At 34.8% G+C, this 16881-nt stretch overlaps 1 protein-coding gene across 1 annotated transcript in view; it reads left to right on the top strand.

The window, feature by feature from the left end:
- Positions 1 to 1072: 1072 nt before the first annotated feature.
- LOC123653908 overlaps positions 1073 to 16881 on the top strand; it is a 50891-nt gene continuing 35082 nt past the window's right edge. Inside the window, exons 1-3 of the mRNA XM_045589885.1 lie at positions 1073 to 1163; positions 3425 to 3515; positions 10720 to 10767. Coding sequence (XP_045445841.1) covers positions 1096 to 1163; positions 3425 to 3515; positions 10720 to 10767 — 207 coding nt within the window. The 5' untranslated portion in view covers positions 1073 to 1095. The remainder of the gene's footprint in view (positions 1164 to 3424; positions 3516 to 10719; positions 10768 to 16881) is intronic.

Here is a 16881-nt window from a genome sequence, read left to right as displayed (position 1 = left end):
ACGGGCTATGCTTAGGGTTTCTCTCAAAGATAGGATAAGAAAGGGGACTATCCGCGAGAGAACGAAAGTAACCGACATATCCCACAGAATTAGCAAGTTGAAGTGGCAGTGGGCTGGTTAGCTGCGTCGCAGGGCCGATGGCCGTTGGAGAAGACGTGTCCTGAAGTGGAGACCACGTGCTGGCAAAAGCAGTGTGGGACGTCCTCCGGTTCTAGACCGACTAGGCGTGATGACGATTGTGGAAAACCGAGGTCTCTGACGCGAACTTGGGCATGACTATGTCCAGCAGTGTCTGCAAGGCTGAACTGACTGACTATAATTACTCTCCATTGTCTGTAAACATATCTACATCAAATTTTCTAAACTCAAATGAAAAGAATAATAATAGCACAAAAGACCATCAAATTAATAAATACAATTAAATACAATTAATACAATTATGGTGTCATGAAAGTTTTGACGTGTCTACATTTTTAGTTTACCTATTTATTATTTATTAGTTAACTGATGAACTAAACTTATTTTAGATATTATTATTTACATTTCGTGCTTACAGGAACAGCGAAGTTCTTGTCGATATTATGTCATTTTAAAACAAAAATGAATCATAATTTTTTTTACACGAAATCAAATTACCTAATTTAAAAATATACTCGTATAAAATTTAGTTAATTTAACAATTGTGACGACAAAAAAGATTGTAATAGCATAACATTTATTCATTTTCATAGGATAATAATATACATTACATAGGCACCTAAATGTGTTAACACCGAAGTTTTACACGTTATAGTTACAGCTATTACACGAGTAGCGTTACAAATGAGAAACAATGAACACGTAACAGCAGCAACTGGAGCCTGAAGGTCGCGATGATAGCCGATACACCAAAAATCGAGAATAATACATTTTGAAATTATTTACGAAATACTATTATTTGCAATATGTGACATATATTTAATATTAAAACATGTTTACAGTGGAACAGTGTGCAGTGTGTCGTTGGATAGATATATGTTAGTTCTTGAGATGCGTTCCGGTCGGAGTGACAAGTATGTTCTGTTGCAGGCCCCATGCGCGCGTGCGCAGAGCGTCATGTCCGCCGTGATGAGCACTCTCTCCATGATCAGCGGCGGCCGGCGCGCGCACCGCAAGCTCGCCAGGTAACTGCATCCTAATATTATAAATTAATGCAAAAGATTGTGAGGATGGATGTATGTATGTAATATGTATTGTATACAGCAACACATATGCTACTTTTAATTCCGATTCCACGGGATCTAAAATTATAAATTTATCTATCTATAAGAAAGGTTTTTTTTTTAGAAAAAGGAAAATTTTTGCAGAACATTATAAAATTTTACGATTGTTTAAGCTGTATGTATTTGACAGTTCATAAGACAGGACAAGATACATTTTATATTGATCAATTACTATGCACAATCATATAGTGTACACATTAAGCTATTTCTCGAAGAATATTCTAAAGGATTATAATATTATTCTGACGCGTGGGCATTGAAAGCCCATCGACTGTCATCTTGAAGCAAATCTTGTTTACAATATTTACGAATAGCCACGATTTATTTTTAGCTAGTCAAACCTACGATACCATTCAAATAATTCGCAGGTTTTCAAACTTTTTATAGGTAGGCCACTGACAAATATATATTTATTTATTATTTATTTATTTAACAATTTATGTGCACTAGGAAAGCAAAAGGAAATAGCTCTTATAAACAATGCTGGTACAAAGGCACTACTTATCCCATGATGGAATCTCTTCCAGTAGTCCTGCCACAGGAAACTTATAAAACAGTCGCAAAATTAGCGTGTACAATCTAAACATATACATAATAAAAATATAATATAAATACATAATTATACAACATATAAATAAATACATAATAATTTATACACACGTAGATACAAATAATACGATACTTATACATACACGCATACACATATACGATACATAATATAATATATACGATAATAAATTCCAATACGCATAAGGACACTTAATTAAATTGATTTTAGACTAGGATTTAATAAATTACTTTCAAATGCAAATAATTTAAGTAATGTTTGATTGGCTCGTTAACCCTGCTTTTTTCTCCAGGTTTCGATTCCCACCCAGATAAATATACAGGTTTATTTACGTGCATTTGTTAAAAAATATCAGTTAACAGTGTTAAATATTATTACCTATCTAAGGAACAGTCGAATCTATATCTATGTATACTAGTAAATGGAGGGCCGGTTTTCTTCTTCGGTTATACTGTGAAAACTACTGAACCGATCGGAATAATACTTATACCATAAGATGCTGCGTGTTTCGGAAAAGGTTTTAAGGGTGTAAAAAATATGGACGGATAGAGGTCGCTAGTTTCTTACACTCTCAAACGAAAAATCTATATAAAGTTGTCTAAAAAAATTTAAACATACCAGATTAGTTATTTGTTTGTCTACCAAATATTACATTAGTGTCGCATTATTAACGAAATCTAGTACGATTTTGTACAGGTAATTGATACAACATTTCAAGGTCGTGTATATTTAGGTGAAGTTGGTACAAGTGTTGAGTCAGCGTCATGACGGAACAAAGTACGAATTCTTGTCATGGACCATCGCGTTCTTGCATTGAATGACATTTGACAAAATTGAAAAAATATATTCAATTACTTTTTTTAAATGTATAAGTAATCTAAGCGTGTCTAATTATAAATGCGAAATATAGACAGAAGAACTATTTGTACGTCTGTATGTGTTACTTACTGTTTCACGTTATAATCAATGAAGTGAAGAGCTCACTCAGTACAGTTTATTGAATTATTAATACATTTTATTCGCGGTTTAAACCGTTAATTAATTTTATATCAATTATTATATTTATTCAACCATTGAAAACTTTGCTTTTAATTTTGTTATTAGTAATGCGTAATAATTTAAGACTTATCTAAGCAGAATGGTTCTAAGCGAGCAAAAAATAAAAAATAAATTTTAATTTTATATTTTTAATATCATGTAACTATTCTAACTGACTTCTGCTAACTGAGGTAGGGTACAGCAGGAATTTCCTGCTCAAAATATGGAGCAGCCCGACTGGGGTAGTACCTCGACCTTACAGAAAATCACAGCAAAATAATACTGTTTTCAAGCAGTATTGTGTTCCTGTTGGTGAGTAAGGTGACCAGAGCTCCTGGGGGGATAGGGGATTGGGTCGGTAACGCGCTTGCGATGCTTCTGGTGTTGCAGGCGTCTATAAGCTACGGTAATCGCTTACCATCAGGTGAGCCGTACGCTTGTTTGCCGACCTAGTGACATAAAAAAAAAAAAAAAAAAAAAAAAAATTCTTTTTTTCTTCTGTATGTCATCTATTTAGATGAGATGGTTAAAATACTTAAGTATTAATGTTTTTCAGCTCCCGGAAGTCAGGGCAGTTCTCTGACGCTGGCGAAGAACGCAGTCGCAGTCAACATGACCTCAACAAGCAACAGCGGTCCGCTTCGCTGGTGAGTTCGCATAATTTCATTATTATTAATAATTACAACAGTTTTTTTATATTTGAATAACTTAATTTGATGGCCTGAGTTGTCTACATTTGAAATATGTAATAAGTAAATAAATAGCTCGTCGTCGGAATAATATAGATGAATAATGATAGTTACCTGTCAAAAAAAAAAAACAATAACTTAAAGTAATTAAATTGTATATTGTCTAAGTGAAAAAAAAATACGCAATATTTTTCCAAATTTGTAATTCGCTGCTTATATTAATAATCAATACCTCAAGGAAATCGAAATTTATTTTTAAAAAAATATCATCTTAAACGGTAATTAAAAGAGATTTTAGTCGATTTATATAAAAATAATTTTTTATAATTTTTTAATCAAACAAAGTAGCCGAAATAAATAATTCTAACTATAATAATTAATTTTATCCTACATTAAAAGGTAGCGATATTACATTAGGTACATTCCTTTGTCTGTATTCGCATTACAAAAGAAATTGATCGCTATTCAAGCATGGTACTCGCGTTGTTGACACAAAACAGGCCTAACATCACATCTTTGTAATCCGAGAACCGCAAGGAAAACAAAAGGTTATTCGAGATGTAATGAAGTGCAAACAAATTAAAATTGGTTTGTATTTAATATTTGTACTAAATGTTTAGGTAATGTTTTACTGACTTTGTCATGAGACATAAATGTGGTACTCCTTTAAGGCGTTTTACCTTCCAATATGGAATCATCATCAAATGAATGTAAATCCAGTATTCTAAAGTATGAATTCATAACATTCATCTTTGTGTTTCTTAATTTCACCAGCATTAAGTTGAGATTAAAAGGTACTTATATATTTTATAGAATGTCAAACATAAAAATAATTTTTCGATTTGGACCACTATTTACCAACCAAACTAACGTACCGACTCTTCAGCCTTGTAATATTATTATAGATAGACCCTAGTATCCTATATAAGTTTACTGTAATATGTTTGATTCGCTTCAGCTTATTGCAGCCCACTAGGTACTGGACATAGGAGTCCCCAAGTTTGCGGCAAATATTTCAGTTGTCTGCAAACCTCATTTTTACCGGCGGTCTTAGTAATATTTTACAATAAAAAAAAAACTATCTAGTTTTAAATTACGTGTGGTTGAATAATGCGTGGCTTTATAAATTACACAAAAAAGGTTACATAAGAACCTTGTATCATACAAGTTATATGTATAAAAATAAAAAAACAAATTATTAAAAAAATTAATTTTCCTCTATTGAATCGTATAATTAAGACTCTATCATAACATAATTAACATGGGAACCGAGTTCAGGCTCTCCCACACATTTATTTATTTCTGCTAACAATAATATAGAAAAAAATATATATAACATAGTTTCAACAAAAAAAAAAACCTATGAATGCCCACCGTGTCCTAGCTTTTGTAGGCTGTCTGAGAACTGCTGGTCTAAAGTGCCACTAGCTGTATAAAAAAAATACTAAAACTTTATAATTAGAACAATTAAATATAAAAATACGTGATATAAAACATAAGAGTTTAAATTGTAGCAAGATTTCATGTCATTCCATTGTCTATGTCAGTTACATTGCTTGTAACAACAAAGGCAGCGCCCACGACCTGTCGTGTCGCGGGACCGTTTACGAAGAAATATCGATTATTTATTACAGACAACGAGAACTTCGCTAAATAGAGCTTGAGAACTATAATATTTAAGACCAGTTAAAAATATATACTCGAAACGTTATTTCTTTTCGACTTTTGACTGTTCTTTCACTCATCAGTCCTCATTCAAAGCTTTATTCTTTTTCATCATCATCATCATCATCATCTGAGGCATTACAGCCGCGGGTGGGCCTTAGCCTGGTCCAGCAAAGCTCTCCAGTCCGATCTGTTAGAGGCTTTCCTTCTCCAACTTGTTATTCCCAACGTCTTGATGTCTTGTTCGACGCCGTCCAACCATCTGAGCTTGGGCCTTCCTCGACTTCTGCGGCCCTCCGGTCGGCCTTCTAAAAGGCGCTTGGGTACTCTGGCCTCGTCCATTCGCAATACGTGCCCTGCCCAACGCAGGCGCCCAATCTTTATGGTCTTAATTATATTTGGCTCATCGTACATTTGGTATAGCTCGTGGTTATAACGCGTTCGCCATCTCTCATTTTCCATCACAGCTCCGAAAATGCGTCTTAGTATTTTCCGCTCAAATACCAACAAGGAATTTTCGTCTTTTTTGCTCAGCACCCAACATTCGGAACCGTAGGTGAGCATGGGCCTTAGTAAGGTTTTGTACAAGAGAAGTTTTATGCTTCTTGAAAGGAGTTTCGAACGTATGTATCTTAGTAGTCCGAAGTAGCACTTGTTAGCCGCCATTATTCTTCTACTTATTTCTGAAGACACATCGTTGTTATCGGTTACCAAGGATCCCAGGTATACGAAATGATTGACGCTAGCGAAGGTGTTATTGCCAATATTAACTCCTTGTAGTACGGTTTGCTGGTCTTTTGACGCTTTCAGGTACTTAGTCTTAGCCATGTTAATTTGAAGACCGGCCTCCACAGCTGATTTTTCAAGAGCAAGGTATGCACTCTCCATTGCAGGTAGAGATCTTCCTATCACATCGAGGTCATCCGCATACCCTAGAATTTGAACGGATTTGTGGTAGATAGTGCCTTTGGTCTCGATCTTTGAGTCGCGAATACACTTGTCGAGAGCGATGTTGAACAGTAGACACGAGAGCGCATCCCCTTGTCTTAAGCCGTCATTGGTTCTGAACGGTTCTGATACACTTGTTTGAACTCTGACAACGCTCTGAGAGTTTCTAAGAGTCATCTCCGTCAGGCGCACGAGCTTTGTTGGGATGCCGATCTCCATCATAGCCTGGTACAGGAAACTTCTGTGCACATTGTCATAGGCAGCCTTAAAGTCTACGAAAAGGTGGTGAGTGTTCACGTTGTATTCAAACGTTTTCTCAAGGATCTGCCTAAGCGAGAAGATTTGGTCTATTGTGGACCTGTTTGGACGGAACCCACACTGATACTCCCCCAAGCTGGATTCTACATATGGCTTTAGTTTATTGAAAAGCATATTGGCAAAAACTTTATAACCGGTGTTCAAGAGAGATATGCCTCGGTAATTATTGCACTCCAATATGTCGCCTTTCTTATGTAGGGGACAGATAACAGATGTATTCCAATCATCAGGCATTTTTTCATCATTCCAAATCTGGAGAACCAGGTGGTGAAACTCCTTCTCGAAACCAGTTCCGGCATACTTTATAAGCTCGCCTTGGATATCGTCTATTCCCGGAGATTTGTTATTTTTATTCTTTTTCACCTTCATAAAAAATAAGTAAAATTTTGACCTCGTATAGCAAATTTTTTAAAACTTTGTTAACTTAACTAAGATTAAATTTGTATCTTCCGATTTTTATACTTTTATTGACTATACCTAGGGTTTAAGCCTTGTAAGTTGTGATTCCGTTATAGTTGCGGAATTTCTATAACAATTTTCAGTAGAACGTTTTCCTTGAGTATTTTAAAACCACTCTTTTTGCACAAAGAAAGAAATTGGTAGCACTGGGTAAAAATATAAAAAAACAAGTACATGCCTTAAACTAGGGAGGAGGTAAGGCACAGCAGGAAATTTCCTGCACAAAATATGGAGCAGCCCGACTGGGGTAGTACCTCGACCTTACAGAAGATCACAGCAATATAACACTGTTTTCAAACAGTGTTGCGTTCCTGTTAGTGAGTGAGTAAAGTGACCAGAGCTCCTGGGAGGAATTAGGGATAGGGTCGGCAATACGCTTGCGATACTTCTGGTGTTGCAGACGTCTATAGGCTACGGTATTCGCTGACCATCAGGTGAGCCGTACGCTTGTTTCCCAACCTAGTTATATAAATAAAACACACACACACACACACACACACACACACACACACACACGCACATTCAAAAGTGTTACTTCTTCAAAAAGAACTTTTCGAATTCCGCATTAGTTAATTCAATCGCTAACGGCCAGTCTTAATAATCTACCTTGAGTTAAATTACACCTAGGTCATTTACCGCATCTAAATGTATTATAGTTCCATGGACGACTATCTGCTTGTGTACACAACTGCACAGTAGGTAGTTGACAGTATTTCAAGTCATGTCAGCTGCGCTCACAGCTAAACCTACAGCAGACCGGTGGAGTATTTTAAAGTTTGCCGCTCCATAAATGACGTGAATAATTGTGTTTGCTCGCAAACGAAAAAAAAACCGACTTCAATTACATCGACGAGTAATACAACGTAGATCGACGAAAAAATAGTCAAGTAACTACGCGTTATCAAAGATTACTCAAAAAGTAGTTATCAGATCTCGATCGACGAAAAAAGCGTCAAGTAAAAACGCATTATTAGATATAACTCAAAAAGTAATTGTTAGATCTCAAATAAATTTAAATGGGACCAATTGACACACACCACCTTTCGATTAAAAAAAAAATTGTCGAAATCGGTCCACCCGGTCAAAAGTTCTGATGTAACATACATAAAAAAAATACAGTCGAATTGAGAACCTCCTCCTTTTTTGGAAGTCGGTTAAAAAAGGTAAAAGCAGCGTATCTAGAGATGTGAGTTTTCGGAATATAATCGATTATTGTTTTTCATCTTGTAAAAGGCACATATCCGCAATATATTTTGACGGACTTTTTTTTACACATCCCTACTACGTACGTTAGGCTTGGGCAGCCGCTCGTGCTAGCATGGCCCGTTTGGACCTAGCGTAAATAAGCCACGAGATATACTATAATTTCTTATAACAATAAATATATATAAAACTAGCTGACAATTTTACATTTAGTATACTAAAATTTTGTGATATGCGTATGACTATAAAACTAAGGTAATATTAAAAAGTAATAATTTTTTGTTTGAAACAGTCATCAAGTATGTTTTTGCCCGTTAAGAATGTGTAAAATGCAATTAGCTGATCTCGCGAGTCCATCTCATCGTGTTCCCGGAATAACTGGCGAGGTTTTCTAATCCGCTCCAATAATTTTAAAATAGACTTTTTTTATCTCAATCCTAACGTTAATTAGAATCTTTGTTGATACTTAAACTTTCACCCATATCGACCTTTTTGAATACGACCGCTCTGGTCTAAGGGTGCGTGTGCCATGTCGTGTATACCGAAACACCGACGGTCGCGGGTTCGATTCCCGCTCGGAGTGAATATTTATGTTTATACAAATGTTTATTTCCGGTCTGGTTAGTCGTTGTGGGTCTCCTCACCGTGCCACGGAGAGCGCGTTAAGCTGTCGGTCCCTGGATACCGTTATACGTCTTTACTTTAACAGTAATTCGTGTAACAGGCGCTATAGCCAAGAATGGACTTTGACCAGATCAAGAATGTGTCTCCAGTCGGATCTCTATCCCACCCAATCTGTTCCCAGCTTTCTTTCTACATTCTTACACCAATGGTTTTTCCATATTTTGTTCCATACGTTGTCATCTTATTTTTTTACCACTCTTTCCCCTAAATCGATCACTCTAAAAAGTATTTCTTGCTACCTATTTTCAGGATGAATCGATCAATCATTGTCAGCATGGCCCATCACAGTAATAAAGTGACTAAAACAATGCGGGCGTTACCGTTAGGTACGTGATGTTATTTTATAAAATACTGTAGAAATACAACATAAAGAACTAAAACAAGATAACATCTGCGTGGAACAACCTTGTCTTCATGTTCAAGAGAATAAAAATATAGCAGATAAGATCTCTCGAAGGGAAACGCAGCTTATCATTAAATCAAACATGCTACTGCGAGTACTGTACAACGCGCATCCCTGCTGGGAACTTCCTATGTCCCGTTATAAATATTTATACTAGTAATAGACTTCCATCGCGGTTTCTTCTGCCTCGATATTTCGTGCTACGCTCAAATATTCCTATTTAGAATATCCTGAGTCTCCCAATGTGACTTGAAAGATCTGTAAAGTACCTTCAGTAAAGCGATGTGACATACAAAAATTAAGTACATAGAATACATTTAAATAAAACAGCAAAATATATACATAGTGTAAGGTATAATTAATAATAAATATATCCCTAAGTGTATTTAAATTAATTGTAATATCATTATACCATCCACCTATCTTCATCCACCATTCTCTTAAATAAATAATATGATATGATTGTCTGGTAATAATCACCCAAAATATCAAAGTATATTTATTTATATTTTTTATCTTATTTTTTTGTATCGTACATAATTATAAAATAAATGCATTCACACATGTACATTAGCCGTTAGCGTAAAAACGTCTCATCAAGTTCAGTAAGAAGTGTCAGCAATTACTCTGCTCAGACTACGTTAGTCAGTACAGCTAATCGGTTCGCGGGAAGTCGCGTGCTGGCGGCAGGCCACGGGCTGGTGACTCCTAATACCCTCCGCTCTGGTCCGCTTAGTAAGAAACATAACGAACTATGAGTCACAACTATGACTAAATTATGATAATTAAAAATGCAGAAACTTATTTTATTTTTGGTTAAGATGACTCGCCGACCAAAGTTTTTTATTTATTTATTTGACGTTGTAAAACTAGAATTAGAACCTTTTTTGGAACAGAAAAAGATCTAGCAGATTCTATTAAACAATGTTTGTGTTTTTTTTTTACATTTATACACATATATTTTACGTATTATATTATTTAAGAATAAAATCCCTACTTATGCATATACATATTTATATTATTTTATTAACTTAAAATATTCAACTAAATTAACGAAAATAAAACGGTAACTTATACAGCTTAATAAATAGGCATTATGATAGTTTCTAGGGATTCCAATATTTCCTTCATTTTAATTTAGTTAATAATCAACATTTAAATACCCTCTAGGAGACTGGGCTAATATTTCAGAAGATTTAAGACAAAATTCTGTCCACACTGTTTAAAAGTCTTTGCTTACAAAATCTTTCCGGCCTGATGTTTAAGATTAAACAAATTTTATACTCATACTTTTAAAGCTGTCTGCTTTAAACGGCTCTCAAAATCCCGTCTAAGTATCTGAATAAATTTAAGTGACAGAATGGTAAAGTTCGTTAACAATGCTCCGCGGTGGAGGCCGAGCCCTCAGCACAAAGCAAGGGCCCATTGTCCGACGCTAATTATCATAACATTTAAGAAATACTATTTGTTTGTTTGTTGCAGCAAACTCTGGAGCCGGGAGTCGTTAACCTCGAGAATCTGGAAGCCAAGGTCAGTGAACTGGCTAACATTGTTTTTTTTTTACTTTGCATTACTAAAATAAGTATTTTTATTGACATATCTTCTAAAACTACTAGTAATTATTAAATCTATTAAGTAGCATACAGATTAAGACCAGGTATCTTCATACGTATTCCTGTAACGAAAAAAAAGACTGTAAAAAATATCTCATGATTTCACAGAATGCTAGGTTCTGCTAAAAAATGCAAGACGCAGTCGCAAACCGTTGTAATTGCGCATGCGCATCCATGGGATCTGAGATCATTGCGATAGTAAAAGTGGATGTAATTAAGATAAAAAAACTTAGAAACCTTGAAAATGACAGATAGTTAATAAATAGGCGAGAAAATATATAATTACTGAAATCATTCTTGCGGCTTACAAGTTAATAACTAAGGAAGACAGCAATGTCGATATAATTGTAAATAAGTCTTTCATTGATAGTAAAAATTACTTTTTTACATAGATTATATATAAAAATGAATAAGTAAGGTATGTTTTAATCGATTAAATTTTTTTTTTTGACTACCGATAAATAATTTATGTACCAAATAGATTTTACCAGTTTACCATTTCCAACTATGCAATCATCAAAAATCAATAAAGATAAGCCTTGTATTAATATATTATTATTTGTTAATACAAATGAATATAAATATGGATCGTGAATCGAAATCGATTTTGAAACACAGTGAAGCATTGGTAAGCGGCTGTCATTGGCGCGCACGCAAGATGGCACTGGCGGGACAATTAGCGTCGCACAGATAACATCAGACATGATCCACCGCGATAAGCGTTGTTTACAGCCATTCCACGCGGTGCTGTTTTTTTAAACATGTTATGTGAACTTTTTTAAAGTAAACTACTTAGATTTAAATTTTGGAATTATCATTTTTTATTGAAACTACGTGTTTGCAATGGTAAATTGTGTAGTCAATGATCGTGACCTGTAAATCTCATGTCGTTAAATGTTTGTATGTATATTTTTGTTTTCGTTTGAGAGTTTGTGTTAATGTTGTGTTTTTAGGACGCCCGAATTTTTACCCTAAAGGAGCTGTTCGGTTTAAGGCTTTTATTTTTTTTACGTTTATATTTCCTTTTTTTGGCTTTTGACACCTACAAGACCAGAAGCATCGTAAGCGCGTTGCTGACCCTATCCCCAATTCCCCTCGAATCCTCCCAGGAGCTCTAGTCATCTTACTCACCAAGAGGAAAACAATACAGCTTGAAAACAGTATTATTTAGCTGTTATCTTCTGTAAGGTCGAGGTAGTACCCCAATTGGGCTGCTCTATATTTTGAACAAGAAATTTTCTGATATGCTCTATACACGTCCGTTGAAACCCATCAAAAAGACCAAAACAGCTTGTCAAAATTGATAAAATATGATTATTTATAAAGTTTTATTACGAAACGAGTTATGTAATTAAATTACAGATAATTTCTAATTTAATTTTAAGAAACGATTAATGGCATCCACTTTTTCGTTGCCCTAGGGTTTTGAATCTATTTTCGTTATTAAATATTGTTTTTGTAAGTTGGTAGTACTGGTTAGGTTTTTGTGGGAAGCAATAACATTTTACGAGCACAAATAGTTTCTGATTTCAATGTAATTATAAAAAAAGTGACATGACTATTCTCACGGTCGGTCGCGTGTTGACAAAGTCGTTTGGAGTCATTGTCAATGCCTTGGATGAGGGCGTTAGTTGTTAGACTATGATCAACCTCGTCTGTATTCTCCATTCTTATTGACAATGGTGAAATCTTTTTCAATATTTTTTTTACTGAGGTAGAGCACAGCAGGGCATTTCCTGCACAAAATCTGGAGCAGCGACTGGCGAAGTACTTCGACCCTACAGAAGATCACAGCTAAATAATAATTCTTTCAAATAGTGATGTGTTCCTAAGGTGAGTTAGAAGACCAGAGCGTTCGCGATTCTTCTGGTGTTGCAGGCGTCTATAAGCTACGGTAATCGCTTACCATCAGATGAGCCGTACGCTTGTTTGCCGACCTAGTTATGTATTTTCTTTTTTTGAAAATTTTGCCGATATAATTTTATTTATACCGGAATGATAGATTTTAAGATATATTACTTACTAACAAAGCTTCGTAATATATGTAAATATAATTTATAGGTGCACATATTCGAGTATAGGAACAATCTCGAACACGGGACAGGTTTGTAGACAGAAAATGATTTAGATTTATTAGAAAATTATTGGACCTACAATTTAAAAGTTTGGGTATACTTACATCGTAAGGAGAAGAAACGTAAAATAATATAGTCTAGCTAGGTGCTTAAGTTATTTTTATCCTACCAGGTAATGGATTCTTTAATTAGCTTAATTGGTAATGTTGTATATCTGTGACAAGTAAGGTAGCCCAAGCTCCTAGCGATGCGTTGTATTGACGCTGGAGTCATTACCATATTACCATCTGGTGGACCGTATACTTTTGCCGCTCTAGTAGTATAAAAGGATGTTTCATTTGGTTTCCGTAACTACAAGGTGACAACGGAATACTCTATAGAATACGAAAAAAAAATTGAATTAAAAAATTAAGAGGTGACCACCTCTTAAAACATTTTTACGTTTATGACTTGATTTTAACAAAAACATAATATTAAAAAATACAATGGATACGCGGAACAGTTACAATTAGCGCGTGAGTCCGAAACACTTGGCCGGTATTAAAAAAAAAATGTTTCTGGGATATTAAAAAAATATATAATAAACAATATGTTCACACGTAACTTAATTAGAAAACAACGCATAAAAATTAATCACCTATTACGTGTGCTATTTCGTAATGAGATAATTGCTTTGTATTACTATCTGTAATCTCGTAAAAGAATATCCTAATAATAATAAAGATAAAACAGCGAACTAATCGCGGAGATAACGCCCAATCACAACACATTCTCACTCTTGAGTGATTCGTGTGAAAACAAATAAACATTCGCGAAGAAAACCAGACAATTACTGGGAATGGCGTAGATTAGAGCCTCATACACAGTACGTGATATCAAGATAGCTCTGTTTACAGCTTCACCAGTTTACGAGTAATTTTCTATTTAGTGTGAAAGATACTTTATTGAGATTACAGTAACAATTAAATTATAGTTTAGTGTTAAGTGAAACGTAAAACGAAACGTTTATTGAACAGTACTGTAATACTTATATGATGATTTTATTTTGAAAATGTTGAATTTTGTATGTAAAAAATGAAAAATATTACGTATAGCGTTTTATTACATAAATCACTCATCATCAACACTACAGCCTATTGCAGTCCACTGCTGGACACAGGTTCCACAAGTTCGCGCCAAAAATGGCGTGAACTTATGTGTGTTGCCCATAGTCACCACGCTGGGCAGGCGGGTTGGTGACTGCAGGGCTGGCTTTGTCGCAACGAAGACTCTGTTGCCGGTCTTCGGCCTGTGTATTACAAAGCCAGCAGTTGGATGGATATCCCGCCATCGGTCGGCTCTATAAGTTCCAAGGTGGTAGTGGAACTGTGTTATCGCTTAATCTCCTCTTACGACACCCACGTGAAAAGAGGGGAAGGGTATATTCTTTAATGCCGTAGCCACACAGTATATTTGTATATTACATAAATGCGTAAAGATTAATATAGATGTTTATTGTAAGTTTGTCAGAAGTTCTGTGACCTCGAAATACACTTCGAGCTCACAGAACAGACTACAGTCTTTAATGTTATTCATTTTATACCATTTTAATTAAAGTAAATATAAATAAATAAACAAAGAAATATTTAAGTTATTAGGATGTATATTTCTTTGTGATTTCGTTCCGTGGTTATGTATTTACGCATTTGTACTCCAGAGATTGTTAATTTAGTACGATTGTGTGTATAAAATAGTCATAGTGTAAACGCGAAGCAACAAAATCAGTAAATTCAATAACACAATTAACAATAAAAATTTGTATATGGAAGTACAAAACAGACACAAAACAAAAATTAAATAAAATGACGTGTTCTTATAAAAACTATATTAGGTACGTTAAGAAAATGAAATACGTATAAAATTATAATAAGCATGAAATAACTTAAAGGAAGTGTTATTTTATGTTCAACGTACTTGCGAGTCTTAATAAATAGTATTATTTTATGCCATATAACGGATATTAAGTAACTTATATGTTAAACTGTCTGCGCTCAAGATTTTTTTCGAAATTTTACTTTTCATGAACCATTTTCTTTTTCAAACGTTTATCGATATTGGCTCTGTTGATCTTTACAGTGGCTTTACAGTTGGTTGGAAGGTACTTTAGTACCTAGGCCTTTAGGCCTACCTGTGAAAGACGATTCAGAGCTCTTTTCGAAGGTTTAGGGTTCGTTCTAAAGTTGAATGGATTATTTAATAGTACGATAAAATAAGTAATCCAACTTAAGTCTAAGAGTTTTAGTCTATAAGGACTACACCACTTTATAGGAACATGACACATGCTACATACAAGAAAATTAATGAGGTCGTCGTCGCATACCAAGAATGACAATCTTGTACAATAGTTGAAACGATTCTGAGAGAGAATAAGTCAAAATTGAATTACAGCCTACAAGACCAGTTTAATATGATCCGTACGTTCAAAGATTTTTGTATACAATTGGTTTCAAATTATAATAAAATCAAAATATCTTTAAAACGCAGAATTCGATCTGTTACAGTATTATATAATATGTATAGATCGACCAAAAAGATCACAGGATAATAATACTGTTTTCAAGCAGTATTGTGTTCCTGTTGGTGAGTAAGGTGACCAGAGCTTCTGGGGGGATTGGGGATAGGGTCGGCAACGCGCTTGCGATGCTTCTGGTGTTGCAGGCGTCTATAAGCTACGGTAATCGCTTACCATCAGGTGAGCCGTACGCTTGTTTGCCGACCTAGTGACATAAAAAAAAAAACATTTAATATCTACGATTTTATTTTTGTGTTACCCACACATTAGGAATTTTAAACCGACCGTGTCGATACGGTCAGTCGCAGGTTCGAACCCCGCTGGAGCGGTCAATTTTTGATATGATATTCAAAAAATATTTAGAATTCCTAATGTATAGATTTGTCTAACATACTTTTTTTTAATGACGTGCATAATTCCTGTACTCGTAAAATGTATATTTAAACTTGCTTAGCAGGTGAGAATGTGTTATCACTTTAACACCTCCATGCGGACGAACAGCTCAAACAAGTTAGCTTTTCTTTAGTAATCTTAACGAAATTACGTTTTTAACAAATACAAGGCTAGTTAAAAGACAATTTCGTTAAAATTAACAATTTATAGAAGACAATAATCGATTTTACATATAAAAAAATGGTAGGAAAGTCAAAACTGTACATTGAATATTTTTTTTAAAGAATGCTTTGGGTGTGATCTACAATCGATACCGAAGCCAAAAATATAGTTTTTAGAATTTTTGTCTGTATGTATGTCCGGGATAAACTTAAAAAGTACTGCATGGATTTACTTCAAATTTGGCACGAATATTATTAAGAAGACGGGTCAACATATAGGCTACATATTATCACGCTATCGCCTACGGGGAACGAGCAGTGAACCTTTATTTCTTCAACGCATTCCTTAACAACGTGTAATCTAACGACGCATATTTGAATGTTGTTGTTATTATGTTAATAACCATGCTATATAAGCTAGCTTCATACTACAAATAAAGATATTCTGTAGTGTATTTAGTATCAGTATTACACCCGTGCGAAGCCGGGGCGGGTCGCTAGTAAATATTATTTTAACTGAATCGAACCCAGAACCCCTAGAGCACAACACACGGTCACTGCAAACTGCGACAATAGGCCAATCTATTTATATGTTTATGTAAATGCACTTAGTTTGTGAGAGCGTAATTAAAAAAAATTATTTGTCCTAACTCGTTTGGCAATCGAGTGGCAAATGATTGATTGATCAACCAATCAGTGGCAATTGTCATAAGAATATCCACAATAAATTAGACATACCTAATTGTATGTACACAAAAAATATGAAGAAAAAAAGTGCGTGCGTACAAAGTACACATGTCAGAAGTGAAACTTCTTTGGCGAACTAATTTTTAAGTCTCGTTTATATTTAT

The sequence above is a fragment of the Melitaea cinxia genome, chromosome 5 (genome assembly GCF_905220565.1).
Source record: "Melitaea cinxia chromosome 5, ilMelCinx1.1, whole genome shotgun sequence".
NCBI classification, from domain to species: Eukaryota; Metazoa; Arthropoda; class Insecta; order Lepidoptera; family Nymphalidae; genus Melitaea; species Melitaea cinxia.
The sequence above is the reverse complement of the archived record's forward strand: the minus strand, read 5'-3'. Positions and strand labels throughout refer to the sequence as shown.